The 24,824-nt window shown below is 48.9% G+C and overlaps 1 protein-coding gene across 1 annotated transcript in view; it reads left to right on the plus strand.

The window, feature by feature from the left end:
• The window catches only part of LOC120921555 (protein sel-1 homolog 3-like), a 264,107-nt gene that overhangs the window by 118,611 nt on the left and 120,672 nt on the right, over positions 1-24,824 (plus strand). Inside the window, exons 11-12 of the mRNA XM_040334055.1 lie at positions 11,344-11,523; positions 12,895-13,014. Coding sequence (XP_040189989.1) covers positions 11,344-11,523; positions 12,895-13,014 — 300 coding nt within the window. The remainder of the gene's footprint in view (positions 1-11,343; positions 11,524-12,894; positions 13,015-24,824) is intronic.

Here is a 24,824-nt window from a genome sequence, read left to right on the forward strand (position 1 = left end):
CTTCACCCGCAAGACCAACACCCGCCAACTGCCACGACATCTAAGGATCCAACTTTAGTAATATTAATATAGATATGTAGGTATTGTAAAATATTGTGGTATATGAAAGGCACAGTATGTATAGGTTTACATACAGGCATTCAAGGTTACACATCAAAGGGGTTAGTGGTCAAACGACACGTATCAAAAGATACAGAGAACTCTTTGATGTGTTAATCTTCCTGGTACTTCCTTACATAAGGAAGTGTTTATTGATGGTAATTAGATTTGTGGGATGTTCATTCAATGGGAACATTTGGTTGACCCCCCCCCCCACTTCCAGTGTGAGTCCAATATTTGAAGCACTCAAGCTGGCATTCAAGGAGTCTTGTCTTGTCTCCCTACGATGAATATAGCACAGGTCTAGGAAAAGATGGGATTCTGAATTATACTCTGTTGGATTCTTGTATCGTCTGTGGACTTTAGACTTTGTATGTTATTGGAAGTTAATTAAATTTTGCGTTCTTTGGAGAGCCTGGTGTGTCACTGCGAAACAACGTAATTTATGGTCATCATACTAACATATAAGATATTAATTATCTGACCGGAGTACTGGACACTATACATGATCACCACATTTATTGGAGGAACAAATTTAATCACTACATTGGTGCCGTGACCCGGATGTAGTGATGTAGTGTAATGTAGTGATCTAATTTGTTCCTCCAATAAATGTAGTGATCATGTATAGTGTCCAGTACTCCGGTCAGATAATTAATATCTTATATGTTAGTATGATGACTGTAACGGCTACCCGGACTAGTGAGAGGGTCTCAGCCGTTGGAGACGTCCTTTTCCCTGGCAAGCTGCGATATGCAGGTACCGCCGGTATATCCCATCGAACGCCCTTTCATGAATGAGACAAGGCTACATTTGAAGGGTCAAGCAGACTGACTTTTAATGCCACATTTTTCCTCCTTATATCTGGTTACAAACTGTACAGAAACAAATGACACTCCCCCCCCCACCCAGGGGGGGCTTCAATACACATACTTTGAAATAATGACATTCCCTTGAGCCAATCAGCCGCTAGACGTTTTGGCTCCTAAACTGAGCTTGATCAGACAATAGAATTCAATTAACCTTTAAAACAATTATCACTCACACATAATCCCCATCAGCATACACCTCACAGGAGGCTGTTACCTACACAAAAGAGAGTTCATTAGCTATGCAAAGGGTACATTAGCATTCAGCAGTGAAAGAGACCCTTGTCCAATTAACCCTTTGAGCTCAGAATACAATGTGGTACATCCAATTGTGACAAGCCATGCAGTTCCTTGTAGTCCTCCCTGCATGAAGATTATAAATGTCCAGGCAGCATGCATAGGTCTGTTACACTACTCCCCTTTTGTGGAACACTCCGGCAGACCCGCTCGTTAACCGCAATCCGAGGTTCCTCCTGTTGGTGTCAATCCTGTTTCAATCCTGTTCTCCTGACCTCTCAGGATTGAGTCTGAGAGAGTGACTCCTCCCCAGGGCTAGAACTGGTCCAGTAGTAATCGGCACACGTTCCTAGCAGTAGGACGTGCGGCTCCTGGTCCCAGACAGGCAGGGTTTTCCTCCCCCGTTGCTGCGGTCTCCCTCCTGGAGACTCCTCTGGCTTTCATCCGGCTTCCATCCGGCTTCCATCCAGCTTCACTGGCTTTCACTGGCTCCCTCCTGGCTCCCTCCTTCATCCCTCTTCCAGGGAGCCTAACAGGTAATCCCCCCTATGATCAGGGCTATCCGCCCCCCCCCCCCCGAGACCGTTGGCGGCCGTCCTTTTCAGGACAAGCCGCTACAACGGCCTAAGCACGGCGGTTCACCCCTGCTCCTACACCCCCTCTTTACCTTCACATCGTGCATCCTCCCCGTCGCACGATCCAGCCTCTTTCGGGACATCCGCGCCAGCCTATCGCGATTTGCGGGGCCGCGATCTAGGAAAGACCGCGGCTTCACCCGCGGCCTAGCGGCGCGCCGTTTCCCACGCCTGGCATCACCCCCAAAACCACCAAAACTGTCCAGAAACCCCCTCCCCTACCCCAGAAGGACACCATCTTCTCCCAGTCCCCAATTCTAACCCCCCGCATCACCAAGCCATCCTGCTGACAGCCCCCAGCCTGGGTCCTGCTTCATGATCGGCGGCCATCTTGGTACACCCTGCAACAAGGATACCTCTCATCCCCACTCCCCCCCCATCATCACCCTAATAGCACTTGATTCAGGGCTCGTCCGATCGCCTCTCAAAGGGGTCAGGAAGGAATTTTTTTCCCATCTTGGGTTTTTTTGCCTTCCTCTGGACCAAGCTGGGAGAGAGGATTTAGCTATCTTCCCTCCATCACCCCCCCCCCCCGGTGTTTGGCGACCATGGTTAATCTGCAATATTCTGCAGAAACCATTTGGGGTCTGAGGCGATCTGCCGCAATACTACCAGCCATCACCAAAAAATCCCTAAAAATTTAACAACTTTTGAGAATCGATCGACGATCGACTGTCAAAAATTTCAGCCATTTGCCCCAGCACATATTATGTGCCTTGATCAACACAAGATCGGCAGTAAAACACAGATTAGAAATCTATGATTTCATTCTACAAAACGATTTAGACTGCCTCTTTATTACAGAGAGCTGGCTCACAGCCGACTGTAACACCATTTTAGGAGAACTGGTGCCAGAAAATTATCGCATTATAACCGAAAACAGAATGGGGCAAAGGGGAGGAGGCCTGGCAGTGATCCACAAGTCTAACCTCGCGATCACAAAACCAATCCTTCAAAACCCCCTTCCTTTCATGGAAACCCTCACTCTGCAACTACAAACAAATCCCCAGGAGATCATCCGTATTCTACTCTGCTATAGACCACCTGGTCCAAAATCGCAGCTTACATCATCATTGACGGAGTTTATCTCCACTTACACCCTTAACAGCAAACACCTGTTGCTGCTCGGGGATTTCAACCTTTGGGCCAATTCTTCACAGGATCCCGTGGCCGACGCCTGTATCGATCACCTGGAAGGATTAGGGCTACAGCAATCAGTATGTGGGCCCACACATACTTCAGGTCACACGCTCGATCTTATTTTCAGACAAGATCTGGAAATAAATATTTTGGAAAATGAACCGTTGCCATGGACAGATCACCATGCAATTAAATTCATAATTCCCAAAATCCCCCCCTTAACAAAAACATCAAAACCAGTGACAACACACTGGACTAGATGTCAGAAGAAGCTCCATTCGGAAATCTTCAAAACAACATTAAGAGAAAAAATAAAATCGATTCACCCTCATCAAACGGCCTCAGAAACACTGGATGCCATAAACACCGCACTATCACAGTCAGCCAACTTGATAGCTCCGAAACGTAAAACCTGCTTCCGGAAAAACACCTCAAGCTGGTTTAATAACCAGCTGTCGCTATTGAAGCAAGAGCGCAGAAGGGCGGAAGCCGCCTGGAAAAGAAGCTCTTCAGAAGAAAACCTCATCATCTACAAGGCTACAACAAGAAAATACCACAAAGAAATTTTCAAAGCCAAGAAAAATTATTTTTCCAAGGCTATCAACAGCGCCCTAAACCGCCCCCGCGAACTCTTCAAGATGGTCACTCAGACCATGAATCCCGTCTGTCTCGAAGCCTCCAATTCGGACACCCAAGAGTTCTGCAATGAATTGTCGGATTACTTCATTAATAAAATTGAGGGAATCCGTGAAAGCATTCAGCAAAACAACACCCCCCTCAACCCCACCCCCCACAATTATTCACCCAACACCCACAGAAATTCACCACAATCAGGAAAGTTCACTCTAGAACCCATCTCCATCGATGCCACAAAAAATATCATTGGTACTTTGCGAAATAGCACAGCGCCAAATGATATCATTCCTACCAAACTGCTGAAGGAATGCGCCGACATCCTGGCACCTCCTATCACGCAGCTTATAAACCAGTCTTTCAAGGAGGGCATAGTGCCCCACCAGTTGAAAGAGGGCATAATCCAACCCATCTTGAAGAAACCCACCTTAGACCCCAAGGACCCACTTCATCGCCGTCCCATAACAGGCCTAAACGTTCTCTCCAAGGTAATGGAAAAAGTAGTGGTACAACAGCTGCAACAGCATCTAGATACCCACAGCCTACTTGATCCATTTCAATCTGGCTTCCGTCCCGGACACGGGACGGAAACAGCATTGCTCAAAATATGGGACGACGCTCTCGAGGCCGCAGACGAAGGAGAATCTTGTCTCCTGGTTCTGTTGGACCTAAGCGCTGCCTTCGACACTGTAGACCACAAACTATTACTGACTCGGCTAGCTGACGTAGCCAAAGTCGCAGGAGATGATTTATCTTGGTTCTCCTCTTTTTTGGAAAACCGGTCACAAACAGTGAAATTGGGACCCTTCACTTCTGAGAAACGCACGGTATCATACGGAGTCCCTCAAGGATCTCCTCTATCGCCGGTGCTGTTTAACATCTACCTTCGTCCTCTTTTTGAAATCATTAGCAGCCAAAAACTGCTTTATCACTCATATGCAGACGACACGCAACTGTATTTCCGCATTTGCAACAAAAAGGACCACCACCTCAATCTAGAGACATGCCTCTCTTCGATAGAAGACTGGATGACAAAGAGTTATCTTAAACTCAACGGAGCAAAAACAGAACTTCTCCTGTTTCACGCCAAGCGTATGAATCAACCTACAACAACTTGGACCCCCCCGCCCATTCTGGGCAAAATCATCACCCCTAGCGCCAAAGTCAAAAGTCTCGGGGTCATCTTCGACTCCTACATGACAAGGGATGCACAAATAGGGTCAGTAGTCAGCGGATCTCACCATCTGCTGCGCCTACTACGCAGACTTACTCCTTTCATTCCCAAAGAAGACATAGCAGTCGTGGTGGGAGCAATTGTAAACTCCAGACTGGATTATGCAAACGCCCTTTACCTCGGACTCCCCAAGTACCAAATCGCGCGTCTGCAAGTCGTTCAAAATACGGCCGCCAGACTAGTGACTGGGAAAAAACCATGGGAATCAATCTCACCTTCACTGAGATCCCTCCATTGGTTGCCAGTAAAGGACAGAATTGTTTTTAAAGCACTCTGTCTAACGCATAGATGTATCCATGGGAATGCTCTCCATTATCTATGCGAAAAAATAAAAGCTCACAACTCCAATCGCGTTCTGCGATCCACCAACCAAAATCTCCTCCAGATACCGAAAGCCAATTACAAGTCCAAAGGAGAAAGAAGATTCGCGGTCCAAGGTCCCAGACTATGGAACGCTTTACCAACCAGCATTCGGTTGGAGGAAAATCACTTAGCATTCAGGAAAAAGCTTAAAGCGGTCCTCCACCCTAAAGTGGAGTCCCGCTGATCGGAACCCTCCCCCCCTCCGGTGTCACATTTGACACCTTTCAGGGGGGAGGGGGGTGCAGACACCTGTCTAAAGACAGGTATTTGCACCCACTTCCGGCCACACGATACGGGCGAAAGACGGGCATTCCGTCACATCCCGTCTGTCGCCCGTTGTGTGCTGGGAACACTCGGCTCCCAGCACACAGCGTGTGAGCCAATCGGCGGGCGCAGCGCGGCTCGCGCATGCGCCGTAGGGAACCGGGCAGTGAAGCCGCAGCGCTTCACTTCCTGGTTCCCTGAGCGTGGATGGCGGGGGGAGCAGCAGAGTGACGAGCGATCGCTCGTGCTCTGCTGCGATCGGCGCTGGACTCCAGGACAGGTAAGTGTCCTAATATTAAAAGTCAGCAGCTGCAGTATTTGTAGCTGCTGACTTTTAATATTTTGTTCCCATGGCACATCCGCTTTAAGACGCATCTCTTTTGATATCAAAAGAGACAGGAACAACAAGCGCCCAGATGCGATTAAGTTCGCATGTGCCGCGCTATATAAATTTTCATTCATTCATTCATTCATTCAGACCCGGATTGATCCTTTTCGGGTCAACTTGGGGATGTCCGGTCTGCTGTTAAGGTAAAAGTTCCGTTTGCCTGGACAGTCCGTCGGCATTCCCGTTGACTTACCAGGTCGGTAGCTGATGGTGAGGGTGAATAATAGAATTCAGTTCTGGAACAGTCACTTGCTTTGCTCTCTCAATGGCTCCCAAAACCTGTTGCTGATGCTCTTGGGACAGATACGGCACCACCTGGATGCAAATCCCATTTAATCTTTTGACAATTTCCGCCTGTTTGTGCATTTCAATTTTCAAGCCACGGGACATCTCATAATACATGACATAGTGTCGTTGCATCTCTGATTTCTCACTGGCCAACTTGTCACATTCCCATTTTAGACTGTGATATTGTGCCGGATCTACAGTACATGTCGGGGAAGGTAGTCTTACCCGGTTCTCAGCAGCAAGCGGGTTGATTCCAGCAACGCGGGTGGTCATGGGACAAGCAGCAGCAGGTGTAGGTAAATAAGCCGAAGTCAGAGGGCCAATGTCGTTGCCCAGCACCACCTCGGCCGGTAGGTTGTCCATGATACCAACGGTGGTCTTTCCTGACCCGACTCCCCAGTCTAAGTGCACCCGGGCGGTGGGTAAGCAGAATACAGCGCCCCCTGCGACCCGGACGGCAACTGTACGAGTGGAGAGGTTCTCTGGCTTTACCAGATGTTTTTGAACCAGAGTGATAGTGGCCCCGGTATCTCTTAAGCCTTGTGCTACTTGTCCATTCACCCGTACCTCCTGACGGTGATGCTGACGGTTATCTGGGGAGGCAGCTTGTATTGGGTCTGCCTCATACAAAATCCCCAGACATTCCTCAGGGCCCCCCTCGGTCTCCAGGCAGTGGGCCGCAGAGGGACGTGATGGAGTGACCTCTGTGTTGGGTGTTGTACGTCTCCAATTGTTATTTGTAGCTCTTAGAGGGCAATAACGAGCAATATGTCCCGTGTTGCTGCAGTGATGGCACGTCACCCTAGACGAATCCCGGGGGTAGTTGTTAGGCCCCTGAGGACGTGGTGGTCCTGGTGGGACTGGAGCCCGAAACTCTGGGCGTGGGGTGACGGTTGGAGTACGCGGTACCACCTTCTGAGCCAGCCGCATAGTACCCTGGCTTACTTTCCTTGTCTCCGCGTACTCATCTGCTAGCCGAGCCGCCTCGTTTAAGTTAGCTGGACGGTGATCTCGTACCCAGTCTTGTATGTCTGCGGCCAGGTCTTGGAAGAAATGTTCCATTAGGAACAGCTGTAATACTTCCTCCCCGGTGTTGGCCTTGCACCCTTGGACCCAATGGGATGCCACCCTTTGTAACTGGTTTGCCCATTCCATGTGGGAGTCCACAGCCTTCTTCTTGGACTCCCGGAAGCGACGGCGGTAGGCTTCTGGAGTTACGGCGTATCGGGTTAGCAGCGCCTTTTTAACTTGCTGGTATTGTAAAATATCCTCTGGGGCGAGAGCCCGAAAGGCTTCATTGGCTTTGCCCGACAATTTCCCCGACAAAATAGTGACCCATTGGTCTGGTGGTACCTGGTGTAGTGAGCACTGCCTCTCAAAATCCGCCAAATATCCATCGATTTCCTCCTCACTTTCTACAAAAGCTTTAAATGCAGTGAACGGTATTTTCTTTCCTGTAGCAGCAGGTGGGGGGGTAGGAACTGCAGGTGTAATGGGCTGTCTCGCTCTTACCAGTTCCAGTTCTTGTCCCCTCTTCGTTTGTATCTCCTCCCTTGCTTCCCGGAACAGCTGGTTGATTAGTTCCACGGACGTTTCTGGATACAAAGATAATCTCCGCTGTACAATCCCAGTAATTACATCTTCTTTGCTGACCGGTGCAAGGGGCTCAGTTCCTTCCATGGATCCATCCATTTCGTCCAGCCCCAGCAGTTCAGCTATCAGCTCCCTCCGTGGTCTGTTGCTGGCGCTCCTACCACGACTCTCCAATAGATCTTTCAGTGTGGATCTTTTCAGCCTGGCGTACTGCGACTCCATTCAGAACTTGCTCTTTGGATAAAAGGACCATCCCACCGCTGCCAACCAATGTTACAGCTACCCGGACTAGTAAGAGGGTCTCAGCCGTTGGAGACGTCCTTTTCCCTGGCAAGCTGCGATTTGCAGGTACCGCCGGTATATCCCATCGAACGCCCTTTCATGAATGAGACGAGGCTACATTTGAAGGGTCAAGCAGACTGACTTTTAATGCCACATTTTTCCTCCTTATATCTGGTTACAAACTGTACAGAAACAAATGACACTCCCCCCCCACCCAGGGGGGCTTCAATACACATACTTTGAAATAATGACATTCCCTTGAGCCAATCAGCCGCTAGACGTTTTGGCTCCTAAACTGAGCTTGATCAGACAATAGAATTCAATTAACCTTTAAAACAATTATCACTCACACATAATCCCCATCAGCATACACCTCACAGGAGGCTGTTACCTACACAAAAGAGAGTTCATTAGCTATGCAAAGGGTACATTAGCATTCAGCAGTGAAAGAGACCCTTGTCCAATTAACCCTTTGAGCTCAGAATACAATGTGGTACATCCAATTGTGACAAGCCATGCAGTTCCTTGTAGTCCTCCCTGCATGAAGATTATAAATGTCCAGGCAGCATGCATAGGTCTGTTACAATGACCATAAATTACGTTGTTTCGCAGCGACACACCAGGCTCTCCAGAGAACGCAAAATGTAATTAACTTCCAACAACATACAAAGTCTAAAGTCCACAGACGATACAAGAATCCAACAGAGTATAATTCAGAATCCCATCTTTTCCTAGACCTGTGCTATATTCATCGTAGGGAGACAAGACAAGACTCCTTGAAAGCCAGTTTGAGTGCTTCAAATATTGGACTCACACTGGAAGTGGGGGGGGGTCAACCAATTGTTCCCATTGAATGAACATCCCACAAATCTAATTACCATCAATAAACACTTCCTTATGTAAGGAAGTACCAGGAAGATTAACACATCAAAGAGTTCTCTGTATCTTTTGATACGTGTCGTTTGACCACTAACCCCTTTGATGTGTAACCTTGAATGCCTGTATGTAAACCTATACATACTGTGCCTTTCATATACCACAATATTTTATAATACCTACATATCTATATTAATATTACTACACCAACCACCAGCGTGCTCTACACCACCGATGGGTCCCGAACTCTCCTTATCTGAGGTTTCTTCCTTCACCCGCAAGACCAACACCCGCCAACTGCCACGACATCCAAGGATCTAACCACCAGCTTGCCCCTAACCCAATCCCTGAAACCAACCCTATGCCTAGCCCATAACCCCCAAAACCCGACCCTAACCCCCAACACCCAACCTAATCCCTGACCCCAACCCTATCCCTAACCCATAACCCCAACACCTAACCCAATCCCTGAACCCAACCCTATGCCTAGCCCATAACCCCCAACACCTAACCCAATCCCTGACCCCAACCTTATCCCTAACCCATAACACCTAACCCAATCCCTGACCCCAACCTTATCCCTAACCCATAACACCCAACCCAATCCCTGACCCCAGCCCTATCCCTAACCCATAACCCCCAACTCCTAACCCAATCCCTGACCCCAGCCCTATCCCTAACCCATAACCCCCAACACCTAACCCAATCCCTGACCCCAACCTTATCCCTAACCCCAAACACCCAACCCAATCCCTGACCCCAACCCTATCCCTAACCCATAACCCCAACACCCAACCCAATCCCTGGCCCCAACCCTATCCCTAACCCCCCAACACCTAACCCAATCCCTGACCCCAACCTTATCCCTAACCTATAACCCCCAACACCCAACCCAATCCCTGACCCCAGCCCTATCCCTAACCCATAACCCCCAACACCCAACCCAATCCCTGACCCCAACCCTATTCCTAACCCTTAACCCATAACCCCAACACCTAACTCAATCCCTGAACCCAACCCTATGCCTAGCCCATAACCCCCAACAACTAACCCAATCCCTGACCCCAATCCCTGACCCCAGCCCTATCCCTAACCCAATCCCTGACCCCAACTCTATCCCATAACCCATAACCCCAATACCTAACCCAATCCCTGAACCCAACCCTATCCCATAACCCCCAACACCCAACCCAATCCCTGACCCCAACCCTATCCCTAACCCATAACCCATAACCCCAATCCCTGAACCCAACCCTATGCCTAGCCCATAACCCCAACACCTAACCCAATCCCTGACCCCAACCATATCCCTAACCAAAAACCCCCAACACCTAACCCAATCCCTGACCCCAACCTTATCCCTAACCCATAACCCCCAACACCCAACCCAATCCCTGACCCCAACCCTATCCCTAACCCATAACCCCCAGCACCTCACCCAATCCCTGAACCCAACCCTATCCCATAACCCTCAACACCCAACCCAATCCCTGACCCCAACCCTATCCCTAACCCATAACACCCAACCCAATCCCTGAACCCAACCCTATCCCATAACCCTCAACACCCAATCCCTGACCCCAACCTTATCCCTAACCCATAACCCCCAACACCTAACCCAATCCCTGACCCCAACCCTATCCCTAACCCATAACCCCCAACACCTAACCCAATCCCTGACTCACTATAGTTCAAGAAATGTGAATTCATCCCTCTCGCCTATAGAGTTGTAGTAATTCCTTTATTTAAAAAAATGTAAAAACTCAAAAACACTGTCCCCCCGTTGTAGATCCATTGTAAAGCACGACGCCTGCCGCATCGCCGGACCTGGAAAAAAAGAAAAAGACGCTCTGCTGTTGTTTACGGCTGGCCACCGAATGCCGCCTCCGCCGGGTAACAATTCTAAAATAAGTATGGGGTGGGGTCACCTGGTGATGTCACCTGGTGGCCCTTCCCCTTGTCATGTCCCCGACCCAGTATGCACCTGTTGATGTCACAGGTGGGCGGGGCCACAAGGTGATGTCACCAGGTGGCTCCTCCCCTTACTTATTTAAGAACTGTCACCCAGCAGATGAGGCATTCGTCAATCAGACTTCAGCGCCATGATGGTATAAAGCGCCATGATGGTATACAGCGCCATGATGGTATACAGTGCCATGATGGTATAAAGCGCCATGATGGTATAAAGCGCCATGATGGTATAAAGCGCCATGATGGTATAAAGCGCCATGATGGTATACAGTGCCATGATGGTATACAGCGCCATGATGGTATACAGCCCTCTGTGGATTCAGAATATTCCAGTTTTTATATTTCAGAGGTAAAGTCCCTGAGAAGAGCTCATGGGGCCGACGCTTTTCCTAACCTGTCCAGGTGTTTTGTTGTGGGTGGTGCTTTGGGCTGGAGCATGCATGTGGTTTACATTGGTCTGTCTCTCTCCAGGCTCTGAAGTTCAGCCTTCTCTCGGCTCAGGAAGACGATCGTCTTGCCCAGCTGTCTCTGGGACACAAACACCACATGGGAGTGGATGGCTACCCACTAGACTACGACCTGTCCTATGCCTACTATGCCAACATCGCCCACCAAACCATGACTGACCGCGTGACACCCAGCAAACACCAGGTGCAGTATGATCGATTCTCCTCCCGGGAGGAACATTCCACCAAGAAATAGATCGATCGCTTCACCTCCCTGGAGGACAACCCCACCCAGAAATAATTTGTCACCTCCCCTCCCTGGAAAAAGTCAAATATTGACTAATACCAACCCTATCCCTAACCCATAACACCCAACCCAATCCCTGAACCCAACCTTATCCCATAACCCTCAACACCCAATCCCTGACCCCAACCTTATCCCTAACCCATAACCCCCAACACCTAACCCAATCCTAGGAGAATTAGCAGTGAGATCTCCTGACCCCCCCCCCCCCAAATACCTTTCTGGGTCTCAACTACTCCTGTTACATTCTCCATATCAAAAAGATAGAGAATCCAACATAGATGGTGGAAACCCGTCATAATGGGCACAGCGGGTGTACAGACCCGGGAACTCAGCACAGGGATGGTGGGAACCCCTCATAATGGGGCACAGCGGGTGTACAGACCCGGGAACTCAGCACAGGGATGGTGGGAACCCCTCATAATGGGCACAGCGGGGGGTACAGACCCGGGAACTCAGCACAGAGATGGTGGGAACCCCTCATAATGGGCACAGCGGGTGTAGAGACCCGAGAACTCAGCACAGGGATGGTGGGAACCTCTCATAATGGGCACAGCGGGTGTACAGACCCGGGAACTCAGCACAGGGATGGTGGGAACCCCTCATAATGGGCACAGCGGGTGTACAGACCCGGGAACTCAGCACAGGGATGGTGGGAACCCCTCATAATGGGCACAGCGGGGGTACAGACCCGGGAACTCAGCACAGGGATGGTGGGAACCCCTCATAATGGGCACAGCGGGGTGTACAGACCCGGGAACTCAGCACAGGGATGGTGGGAACCCCTCATAATGGGCACAGCGGGTGTACAGACCCGGGAACTCAGCACAGGGATGGTGGGAACCCCTCATAATGGGCACAGCGGGGGTACAGACCCGGGAACTCAGCACAGGGATGGTGGGAACCCCTCATAATGGGCACAACGGGTGTACAGACCCAGGAACTCAGCACAGGGATGGTGGGAACCCCTCATAATGGGCACAGCGGGGGTACAGACCCGGGAACTCAGCACAGGGATGGTGGGAACTCCTCATAATGGGCACAGCGGGTGTACAGACCCGGGAATTTAGCACAGGGATGGTGGGAACCCCTCATAATGGGGCACAGCGGGTGTACAGACCCGGGAACTCAGCACAGGGATGGTGGGAACCCCTCATAATGGGCACAGCGGGGGTACAGACCCGGGGGGTGTACACCTGGAGGGAGTATAGATAGATTATACTCCATCATTTTTCTATATAAAAAGGCTGATTGCTGTGTGATTTGCTCCAGGCCTTTGTGGAACACGTCCGTCTGACCGATGAGAATGTCCTGAAGCAGCAGACAAAGGAGAACGATGACCTGTTCATGTGGCTGAGATTTCAGGCCAAGCAAGGCGTATCCTCTGCCCAGGTACTGATCTGTATGGATGGAGATTCTTATTTGTAAAAACAAGATACATAATAACGTACAGTAACACAACAATTACCGACATGTTTAGGTCAAATACTTAGCAGTTAAAAAAAGGCATCATTAGGAGAATAAAAGTCCATAAAAGTCTAAATGTTATAATAAGACCCCTTCCCATAGGTCTGAACTCCTCCAACATTTCCTAATCTCCAAACACTGGATCCATCGTAACTCAGATAACACTAAACCTGCGATTTTGCTGGAGTTAAACTGCTCATTATGCATGGCCACTCTGGCCCTTGCATGCCATTGATAGTATTTGAGTACGGTAATGATCATGTACGTTGTCCCTCTGTCTACACCGCGTATTGTTGGGGGAACACCATAAAGCCTGTCTGAGTAACTCAGGTTTTCCAACCTTGGGACCCCAACTCCGGCAGCCACCTCCTTCCAATCCCCAACAATCCACCAAGAAATGCTCCATGGACTCCTCCTGACCACATCCCAAAGGGCAGGTCCTTTCAGATGCGGCCAGACCCTTCATATTCCCCCTCACATACATTCTCCCATGGAAGGACAGCCAGGCAATGTCATGAAACTTTAAGGGTAATATGGGACTATTCAGCAACTTTAAGCTTTCCTCCATAACAGCCATAGTGCAGTCTCTGAGTACAAGCGGAGAACAGAAGAAGGTCCTACAGATCCTCTGGTATAACAATTTCCTTGAACTATTTTCAAGGTAGGACTTCTCAATCCCCCCCCTCCTCAGAGACTTCAGAGCTGAGTCCAGATATGGTGGGAGATAACCCTGAGTACATCTCTTCCTCTTGAGAGAACCGTTGCCCTGCATCCAGGACTCTGCACGGGGCAATATCCAGGCCCTAACGCTGTTTACCCACGGAGGGCCCACACTGGAGTCCAAGCACCCAAAATTTACTTTAACCACTTGCTTACTGGGCACATATAACCCCTTCCTGACCAGAGGACTTTTCGCGATTCGGCACTGCGTTGCTTTAACTGACAATTGCGCGGTCGTGCGACGTGGCTCCCAAACAAAATTGACGTACTTTTTTCCCCACAAATAGAGCTTTCTTTTGGTGCTATTTGATCACCTCTGCGGTTTTTATTTTTTGCGCTATAAACAAAAATAGAGCGACAATTTTGAAAAAAAAAATAATATTTTTTACTTGTTGCTGTAATAAATATCTCACATTTTTTTTAATTGTATTTTTTTTTCTCAGTCTAGGCCGATACGTATTCTACATATTTTTGGTAAAAAAAAAAAAAAAATCGCAATAAGCGACTGGTTTGCACAAAAGTTATAGCGCCTACAAAATAGGGGACAGAATTATTATTTTTTTTTTACTAGTAATGGCGGCGATCTGCGATTTTTATCGGTACTGCGACATTATGGCGGACACATCGGACACTTTTGACACATTTTTGGCACCATTCACATTTATACTGCGATCAGTGCTATAAATATGCACTAATTACTGTATAAATGTGAGGGGGTTAACACTAGAGGGTGAGGAAGGGGTTAAATGTGTATACTGCTTAGTTTTCTAACTGTGGGGGGAGGGGACTGACTGGGGGAGGTGACCGATCTGTGTCCCTATGTACAAGAGACACAGATCGGTCTCCTCTCTCCCTGACAGGACATGGATCTGTGTGTTTACACCCCATCATTACACACACAGATCCATGTCCTTGTCCCTGTAACCGCCGATCGCGGGAGCCTGGCGGACATCGCAGCCGCCAGGCACGTGCAGCGGCATTCCAGTGATGCGGCTCAGGCGCCCCCCGGTGGCCAGGAGGAGCGGAGCCCGTAAAAACACGGCTTCCCGGAGATTTAGAGCCACCCTGCGGCCGTACAAAGTCGTACGGCCGTCGGGAAGTGGTTAAGGAAAAGAGAATCAAAAAACACCTTTGGGTTTATCATATTTAACCCACCCTCCTTCTTCTGCAGGTAAGTAACCCCTCTTTTTATTGGATTCAATCTATTACCCCAGAAGAGCTGAAAAAACCTTGCGGAGAAAGATTCCGGAAAAACCATAGAGACATATAGGAAAATAGGAATTAAATAAGCTTTTAACATTGTGACCCTTCCTCTGTAAGTCAGCTTGCAATTCTTCCATCGCTGAACCTTTGCATTTCCAGCATCCAATTTCTCCTCCCAGTTTAGCCTGGCGTTATCTTCCCTTCCAAACTTAACCCCTAAGATCTTGAGACAACTTGAAGCTATTGCAAACTGGGGCAGATCAAAGCCTGGATCAGCCTGCAGTGTCCAGAGGGCTTCACTCTTCTCAAAGTTAAAGCGGGGGTTCACCCTCAATAACAACATTCTAGCATTAAATTAAGCATAGTAGCGCGAGCGACAGTATGCCTGTATTTTTTTTTAGCCCGGTACTCACTGTGTAATCCTATAGTGAAGATTCAACTCCCCGCGGGGAATGGGCGTTCCTATCCAGAGGGAAGGTGATTGACGGCCGGCTCTGGCACGTCACACTCCCCGAAGATAGCTGGAGTAGGTCTCGGCTCTTCACGGCGCTATACGGCGCCTGCGCACAGACTAGGCGCAGGCGCCGTGAAGAGCCAAGTCCTATTCCGGCTATTTCCGGAGAAGCGTGACACGCCAGAGCCGGCCGTCAATCATCTTCCCTCTGGATAAGAACGCCCAGTCTGAATCTTCACTATAGGATTAAACAGTGAGTACGGGGCAAAAAAATAAAATAAAGGCATACTGTAGCTCGCGCTACTATGCTTAATTTAATGCTAGAAAAAATTTATAGGGTGAACCCCCTCTTTAACAAGAGACCCAAAGGCCTCAGAGTAAACTCCAATGGAAGCTTCTAGCAACTGGGCCTCCTGGGAGGCAGACACCACTACAGTGACATCATCCGCATAAGCGAATACGGATAGGGCCGAGGCATGGGGCACGGGTACCCCCTGAAATCCACATTCCTGCAGTGATCTCAAAAAAGGATCAATGGCGAAAACATATAAGAGGGGACTCAAAGGGCAACCCTGTCTCACCCCAGCCTCAACCCCAAAGGTACCACCCTGCCACCCATTAATAAGTGAAAGGCTCTCAGCCTTCCAGTATAAAGTTCTCAGCCAATCAACAAATAACCTTGGGATGCCATACCTTAACAGGGTCGCCCACAGATACCCATGGTCAACCCTGTCAAAAGCTTTAGCTCACCATATATTTCCCATGCCTAAGAACCTTTCACCTCTCAAAAGCTTTCCTTAAGGAAATGAGAGCGCCAAAAATATTCCGCCCTTCTACCGTACCATACTGACAATCTGTCAATAGTGCTGAAGAAAAACTCTTCAACCTAGAAATTAGTATTTTTGCCAGAATTTTCCGGTCCACATTCAAGAGGGATATAGGCCTCCAGTTCTTGATGTCATTTGGTTCTCTACCCTTGAACAGCAGAACTAATGCCGCGTACAGACGGTCGTTTTTTGTGATGAAATAAAACGACGTTACCTACACACCATCGTTTTTTCAAAATGCTCTAGCAAAGCGCGGTTACGTTCAGCACTCTTTTCCATTGAAGCTAGCTTCATAACTTGCTTCTGAGCATGCGCGGGTTTAAAAACGTCGTTTTGCCCACACACTATCATTTTAATTGACACAAAAAACGACGTTTTGAAAAACGACACAAAAAATTCAAGCATGTTCGAATTATTTTTTTGTCGTTTTTCAGAAGACATAAAACGACGTTTTCCCCACACACGGTCATTTTAACTGACGTTTTTAAAAACAACGTTTTTTTTCATCACAAAAAACGACCATCTGTACGCGGCATAAGGATGATACTTTTAATGGATGGAGGCATCAGGCGTTTCTCCAAACAACTTTTAAACACATCCACCAGAATCGGAGCCAGGGACTACTTCTTATAAAATTCGGCTGTAATGCCATCGGGTCCTGGTGCCTTCTTTTGACGTAATTTGTCATTAGCCTCCCTAACTTCTTCCACCGTTATGTCTGCTGTCAAGGGAGAAAAGTCCAAATTATCAACAACAGGACCCGGAACTGCCTCTAAGAACTGTGCCATCTTCTCCCCATCCAACCCCTTCTCCTGAAACAAGTCAGCATAGTATGATCTTACCACTCCCAGAATGCCCTCCCGAGACTCCTGCAAAATCCCCCGGGAATCCTTCAGGCCCATTATTAAATTTTTAGCCACCTTGTCCCTACAATTCTCAAAGGGATCAGGTGTCCCTAGGGATCCATAGTCCCGTTCAAATACTAGGGAGTTGTATCTGCTGTATTGGTATTGACTTAGCTCGGATTTTACTTGATCAATTTTCCTCCCTGCCTCCAACCCGCCTGAATAAAGCAGCTCCAGCTCTTTCCGCAAGCCTGAGATAACAGCTAGATCTACTTTTCCCCATTCTAGCTGACGATTTCCTCAAGAGAGAAGAGATGTCCTTTTTAACGTCCTCCCACCAATCCGCAGTGCAGTCATAGAAGTCCAGTCTCTCTGCATGGTGTTGTAAGAGGTTCTGTACTTGTTTCTGAACAGACACATCTTCTAAAAGACTAGAGTTGAGCCTCCATAGCCCCCTGCCCATGTCAGGATGCTTCCAGGTTCCCAGGCAAAAGTAGAGGGCCGCATGATCTGAGTAAGGTACCAGCTTCTCACTCCTATTGGTCACCAGTTCCGTAGGACTTACCAGTGCCATATAGTCTGCTTTTTATATTCCCGCGAAAGAAGGTGAAGCCCGGCTTCCTGCCACTTAAACCGGTCTGCGAAATAATATGATTAAGGACTTTGGAGTCACTACCCAACACCCTACCAGAAGAACGGTCACTTAGTGTCCTGGTGACATTAAAGTCTCCTACCATGACCACAGGGACCGATGTAAAGAGATATGGCTTCATACCATTAAATAACCCGATTCTTCCTGATATTGTTTGAGGCCCATATATGTTAATTAATCGGAGTCTCCTGCCATGAATTGTTACTTCCAGTATAAGACATCTTCCCATGGAAACCTCATTGAGTCTGTGCACCGTCACATCCTTAGTATTAAAAAGGATAGCAACACCCGCATAAGACTCCACGGCCAAGGACCAAAATGAGGGTCCCGTGTGCCACTCCCTCTCTGCCTCCCGCATGAGACTCCACGGCCAAGGACCAAAATGAGGGTCCCGTGTGCCACTCCCTCTCTGCCTCTCGTATGAGACTCCACGGCCAAGGACCAAAATGAGGGTCCCGTGTGCCACTCCCTCTCTGCCTCCCGCATAAGACTCCACGGCCAAGGACCAAAATGAGGGTCCCGTGTGCCACTCCCTCTCTGCCTCTCGTATGAGACTCCACGGCCAAGGACCAAAATGAGGGTCCCGTGTGCCACTCCCTCTCTGCCTCCCGCATAAGACTCCACGGCCAAGGACCAAAATGAGGGTCCCGTGTGCCACTCCCTCTCTGCCTCCCGCATAAGACTCCACGGCCAAGGACCAAAATGAGGGTCCCGTGTGCCACTCCCTCTCTGCCTCCCGCATAAGACTCCACGGCCAAGGACCAAAATGAGGGTCCCGTGTGCCACTCCCTCTCTGCCTCCCGCATGAGACTCCACGGCCAAGGACCAAAATGAGGGTCCCGTGTGCCACTCCCTCTCTGCCTCTCGTATGAGACTCCACGGCCAAGGACCAAAATGAGGGTCCCGTGTGCCACTCCCTCTCTGCCTCCCGCATGAGACTCCACGGCCAAGGACCAAAATGAGGGTCCCGTGTGCCACTCCCTCTCTGCCTCCCGCATAAGACTCCACGGCCAAGGACCAAAATGAGGGTCCCGTGTGCCACTCCCTCTCTGCCTCCCGCATGAGACTCCACGGCCAAGGACCAAAATGAGGGTCCAGTGTGCCACTCCCTCTCTGCCTCCCGTATGAGACTCCACGGCCAAGGACCAAAATGAGGGTCCCGTGTGCCACTCCCTCTCTGCCTCCCGCATAAGACTCCACGGCCAAGGACCAAAATGAGGGTCCAGTGTGCCACTCCCTCTCTGCCTCCCGCATAAGACTCCACGGCCAAGGACCAAAATGAGGGTCCCGTGTGCCACTCCCTCTCTGCCTCCCGCATGAGACTCCACGGCCAAGGACCAAAATGAGGGTCCCGTGTGCCACTCCCTCTCTGCCTCCCGCATGAGACTCCACGGCCAAGGACCAAAATGAGGGTCCCGTGTGCCACTCCCTCTCTGCCTCCCGTATGAGACTCCACGGCCAAGGACCAAAATGAGGGTCCCGTGTGCCACTCCCTCTCTGCCTCCCGCATGAGACTCCACGGCCAAGGACCAAAATGAGGGTCCAGTGTGCCACTCCCTCTCTGCCTCCCGCATGAGACTCCACGGCCAAGGACCAAAATGAGGGTCCCGTGTGCCACTCCCTCTCTGCCTCCCGCATAAGACTCCACGGCCAAGGACCAAAATGAGGGTCCAGTGTGCCACTCCCTCTCTGCCTCCCGTATGAGACTCCACGGCCAAGGACCAAAATGAGGGTCCCGTGTGCCACTCCCTCTCTGCCTCCCGCATGAGACTCCACGGCCAAGGACCAAAATGAGGGTCCCGTGTGCCACTCCCTCTCTGCCTCCCGCATGAGACTCCACGGCCAAGGACCAAAATGAGGGTCCCGTGTGCCACTCCCTCTCTGCCTCCCGCATAAGACTCCACGGCCAAGGACCAAAATGAGGGTCCCGTGTGCCACTCGCTCTCTGCCTCCCGCATAAGACTCCACGGCCAAGGACCAAAATGAGGGTCCCGTGTGCCACTCCCTCTCTGCCTCCCGCATGAGTCCCACAGATGTTAGACGTGTCTCTTGTAGGACTCTCCTGGGAGAGATCCCAACCCTGGGCTTGCACCAGACATCAGAGCAGCTCAGCACACACAGGCTTCAGCTGCTCCACACCCTCTGCACAGTACTACTTCTCCTGTCCTGTATGTCGGGTGTAGATCTCGGTATCTCTTCTTATTCTGTATGTATGGACTCTGCACAGTACTACTTCTCCTGTCCTGTATGTCGGGTGTAGATCTCGGTATCTCTTCTTATTCTGTATGTATGGACTCTGCACAGTACTACTTCTCCTGTCCTGTATGTCGGGTGTAATTCTCGGTATCTCCTCTTATTCTGTATGTATGGGCTCTGCACAGTACTACTTCTCCTGTCCTGTATGTCGGGTGTAATTCTCGGTATCTCCTCTTATTCTGTATGTATGGGCTCTGCACAGTACTACTTCTCCTGTCCTGTATGTCGGGTGTAGATCTCGGTATCTCCTCTTATTCTGTATGTATGGACTCTGCACAGTACTACTTCTCCTGTCCTGTATGTCGGGTGTAATTCTCGGTATCTCCTCTTATTCTGTATGTATGGACTCTGCACAGTACTACTTCTCCTGTCCTGTATGTCGGGTGTAATTCTCGGTATCTCTCCTTATTCTGTATGTATGGACTCTGCACAGTACTACTTCCCCTGTCCTGTATGTCGGGTGTAATTCTCGGTATCTCTCCTTATTCTGTATGTATGGACTCTGCACAGTACTACTTCTCCTGTCCTGTATGTCGGGTGTAGGTCTCGGTATCTCCTCTTATTCTGTATGTATGGACTCTGCACAGTACTACTTCTCCTGTCCTGTATGTCGGGTGTAGATCTCGGTATCTCTTCTTATTCTGTATGTATGGACTCTGCACAGTACTACTTCTCCTGTCCTGTATGTCGGGTGTAATTCTCGGTATCTCCTCTTATTCTGTATGTATGGGCTCTGCACAGTACTACTTCTCCTGTCCTGTATGTCGGGTGTAATTCTCGGTATCTCCTCTTATTCTGTATGTATGGGCTCTGCACAGTACTACTTCTCCTGTCCTGTATGTCGGGTGTAGATCTCGGTATCTCCTCTTATTCTGTATGTATGGACTCTGCACAGTACTACTTCTCCTGTCCTGTATGTCGGGTGTAATTCTCGGTATCTCCTCTTATTCTGTATGTATGGGCTCTGCACAGTACTACTTCTCCTGTCCTGTATGTCGGGTGTAATTCTCGGTATCTCTCCTTATTCTGTATGTATGGACTCTGCACAGTACTACTTCTCCTGTCCTGTATGTCGGGTGTAATTCTCGGTATCTCTCCTTATTCTGTATGTATGGATATTTTTATTTATAAAAACAGACAAGATACACATCAATACACAACAATCACAGACATGTTCCGGTCAATATCTAGCAATTAAAAACAAGCATCATAGGAGAATAAAAAGTCCATAAAAATGTCCCAATGTTACAAAAAAAACCCTTCCCATAAATCTGAACTCCTACAACACTTCCCAATCTCCAGACATTTGATCCATCGCAATTCGGATATCACCAACCCTGCGATTTTGCTGGAGTTAAACTGCTCATTATGCATGGCCACTCTGGCCCTTGCATGCCATTGATAGTATTTGACTATGGTAATGATCATGTACGTTGTCCCTCTGTCCACACCGTGTACTGTTGGGGGAACACCATAAAGTCTGTCTGAGCAACTCAGGTTTTCCAACCCCGGGATCCCAACTCCGGCAGCTACTTCCTTCCAGACTTCACGGCCTCCCCAACAATCCACCAAGAAATGCTCCATGGACTCCTCCTGACCACATCCCAAAGGGCAGGTCCTTTCCGATGCGGCCAGACCCTTCATGTTCCCCCTCACATACATTCTCCCATGGAAGGACAGCCAGGCAATGTCATGAAACTTCAAGGGTAATCTGGGACTATTCAGCAACTTTAAGCTTTCCTCCATAACAGCCGTAGTGCAGTCTCTGAGTACAAGTGGAGAACAGAAGAAGGTCCTACAGATCCTTTGGTATAACAATTTCCTTGAACTATTTTCAAGGTAGGACTTCTCAATCCCCCACCTCCTCAGAGACTTCAGAGCTGAGTCCAGATATGGTGGGAGATAACCCTGAGTACATCTCTTCCTCTTGAGAGAACCGTTACCCTGCATCCAGGACTCTGCCCGGGGCAATATCCAGGCCCTAACGCTGTTTACCCACGGAGGGCCCACACTGGAGTCCAAGCACCCAAAATTTACTTTAAAAAAGAGAGAATCAAAAAACACCTTTGGGTTTATCATATTTAACCCACCCTCCTTCTTCTGCAGGTAAGTAACCCCTCTTTTTATTGGATTTAATCTATTACCCCAGAAGAGCTGAAAAAACAAACTAAAGAGCCTTGCAGAAAAAGATTCCGGCAACGGAAAAACCATAGAGACATACAGAAAAATAGGAATTAAATAAGTTTTCAACATTGTGACCCTTTCTCTGTAAGTCAGCTTGCAATTCTTCCATCGCTGAACCTTTGCATTCCCAGCATCCAACTTCTCCTCCCAGTTTAGCCTGGCGTTATCTTCCCTTCCAAACTTAACCCCTAAGATCTTAAGACAACATGAGGCTATTGCAAACTGGGGCAGATCAAAATCTGGATCACCCTGCAGTGTCCAGAGGGCTTCACTCTTCTCAAAGTTGACAAGAGACCCAGAGGCCTCAGAGTAAGCTCCAATGGAAGCTCCTAGCAACTGGGCCTCCTGGGAGGCAGACACCACTACAGTGACATCATCCGCATAAGCGAATACGGATAGGGCCGAGGCATGGGGCACGGGTACCCCCTGAAATCCACATCCCTGCAGTGATCTCAAAAAAGGATCAATGGCAAAAACATATAAGAGGGGACTCAAAGGGCAACCCTGCCTCACCCCAGCCTCAACCCCAAAAGTACCACCCTGCCACCCATTAATAAGTGGAAAGCTCTCAGCCTTCCAGTATAAAGTTCTCAGCCAATCAACAAATAACCTTGGGATGCCATACTTTAACAGGGTCGCCCACAGATACCCATGGTCAACCCTGTCAAAAGCTTTAGCTTGGTCTAAACTCACCATATATTTCCCATGCCTAAGAACCTTACACCTCTCAAAAGCTTCCCTTAAGGAAATGAGAGCACCAAAAATATTCCGCCCTTCTACCGTACCATACTGACAGTCTGTCAATAGTGCTGAAGAAAAACTCTTCAACCTAGAAAACAATATTTTTGCCAGAATTTTCCGGTCTACATTCAAGAGGGATATAGGCCTCCAGTTCCTGATGTCATTTGGTTCTCTACCCTTGAACAGCAGAACTAAGGATGATATTCTCATGGATGGAGGCATCAGGCGTTTCTCCAAACAACTTTTAAACACATCCACCAGAATCGGAGCCAGGGACTCTTTAAACTTCTTATAAAATTCGGCTGTAATGCCATCGGGTCCTGGTGCCTTCTTTTGACGTAATTTGTCAATAGCCTCCCTAACTTCCTCCACCGTTATGTCTGCTGTCAAGGGAGAAAAGTCCAAATTATCAACAACAGGACCTGGAACTGCCTCTAAAAACTGTGCCATCTTCTCCTTATCCAGACCCTTCTCCTGAAACAAGTCAGCATAGTATGATCTTACCACTCCCAGAATGCCCTCCCGAGACTCCTGCAAAATCCCCTGGGAATCCTTCAGGCCCGTTATTAACTTTTTAGCCACCTTGTCCCTACAATTCTCAAAGGGATCAGGTGTCCCCAGGGATCCATAGTCCCGTTCAAATACTAGGGAGTTGTATCTGCTATATTGGTATTGACTTAGCTCGGATTTTACTTGATCAATTTTCCTCCCTGCCTCCAACCCGCCTGAATAGAGCAGCTCCAGCTCTTTCCGCAGCCTGAGATAACGGCTATATCTACTCTTCCCCATTCTAGCTGACGATTTCCTCAAGAGAGAAGAGATGTCCTTTTTAACGTCCTCCCACCAATCCGCAGTACAGTCATAGAAGTCTAGTCTCTCTGCATGGTGTTGTAAGAGGTTCTGTACTTGTTGCTGAACAGACACATCTTCTAAAAGACTAGAGTTGAGCCTCCATAGCCCCCTGCCCATGTCAGGATGCTTACAGGTTCCCAGACAAAAGTAGAGGGCCGCATGATCCGAGTAAGGTACCAGCTTCTCACTCATATTGGTCACCAGTTCCGTAGGACTTACCAGTGCCATATCTAGTCTGCTTTTTATATTACCGCGAAAGAAGGTGAAGCCCGGCTTCCTGCCATTTTGTGCAAAAACATCATTTAAACAGGTCTGCGAAATAATATGATTAAGGACTTTGGAGTCACTACCCAACACCCTACCAGAAGAACGGTCACTTAGTGTCCTGGTGACGTTAAAGTCTCCTACCATGACCACAGGGACTGATGTAAAGAGATATGGCTTCACATCATTAAATAACCCGATTCTTCCTGATATTGTTTGAGGCCCATATATGTTAATTAATCGGAGTCTCCTGCCATGAATTGTTACTTCCAGTATAAGACATCTTCCCATGGACACCTCAGTGAGTCTGTGCACCGTCACATCCTTAGTATTAAAAAGGATAGCAACACCCGCATAGGACTCCACGGCCAAGGACCAAAATGAGGGTCCTGTGTGCCACTCCCTCTCTGCCTCCCGCATGAGTCCCACAGATGTTAGATGTGTCTCTTGTAAAAAATAGACATCAGCATCCAGGTACCTGAGGTGTTCAAAAACTGCATGCCTTGTCCTCCTGTTTTTAATACTGTTCACATTGCTGGAGACAATGTTTAGAGAAAAACCTGCCATCACAGCAAAGAGGAGAAAGAATAAGATCCCCATCATCATAAGTCAGAATCGGAGTCACTCTGCCGACTACCAGTTTCCATATCAGATTCTACGTATACAGGATCAGGGGGGCGGACGCCTTTTAGTGGGCGGGTCATCCTCTGAGCCAGTCGCATACTCCCTCTCCACTC

The sequence above is a fragment of the Rana temporaria genome (assembly GCF_905171775.1).
Source record: "Rana temporaria chromosome 2 unlocalized genomic scaffold, aRanTem1.1 chr2d, whole genome shotgun sequence".
Classification (NCBI taxonomy): Eukaryota; Metazoa; Chordata; class Amphibia; order Anura; family Ranidae; genus Rana; species Rana temporaria.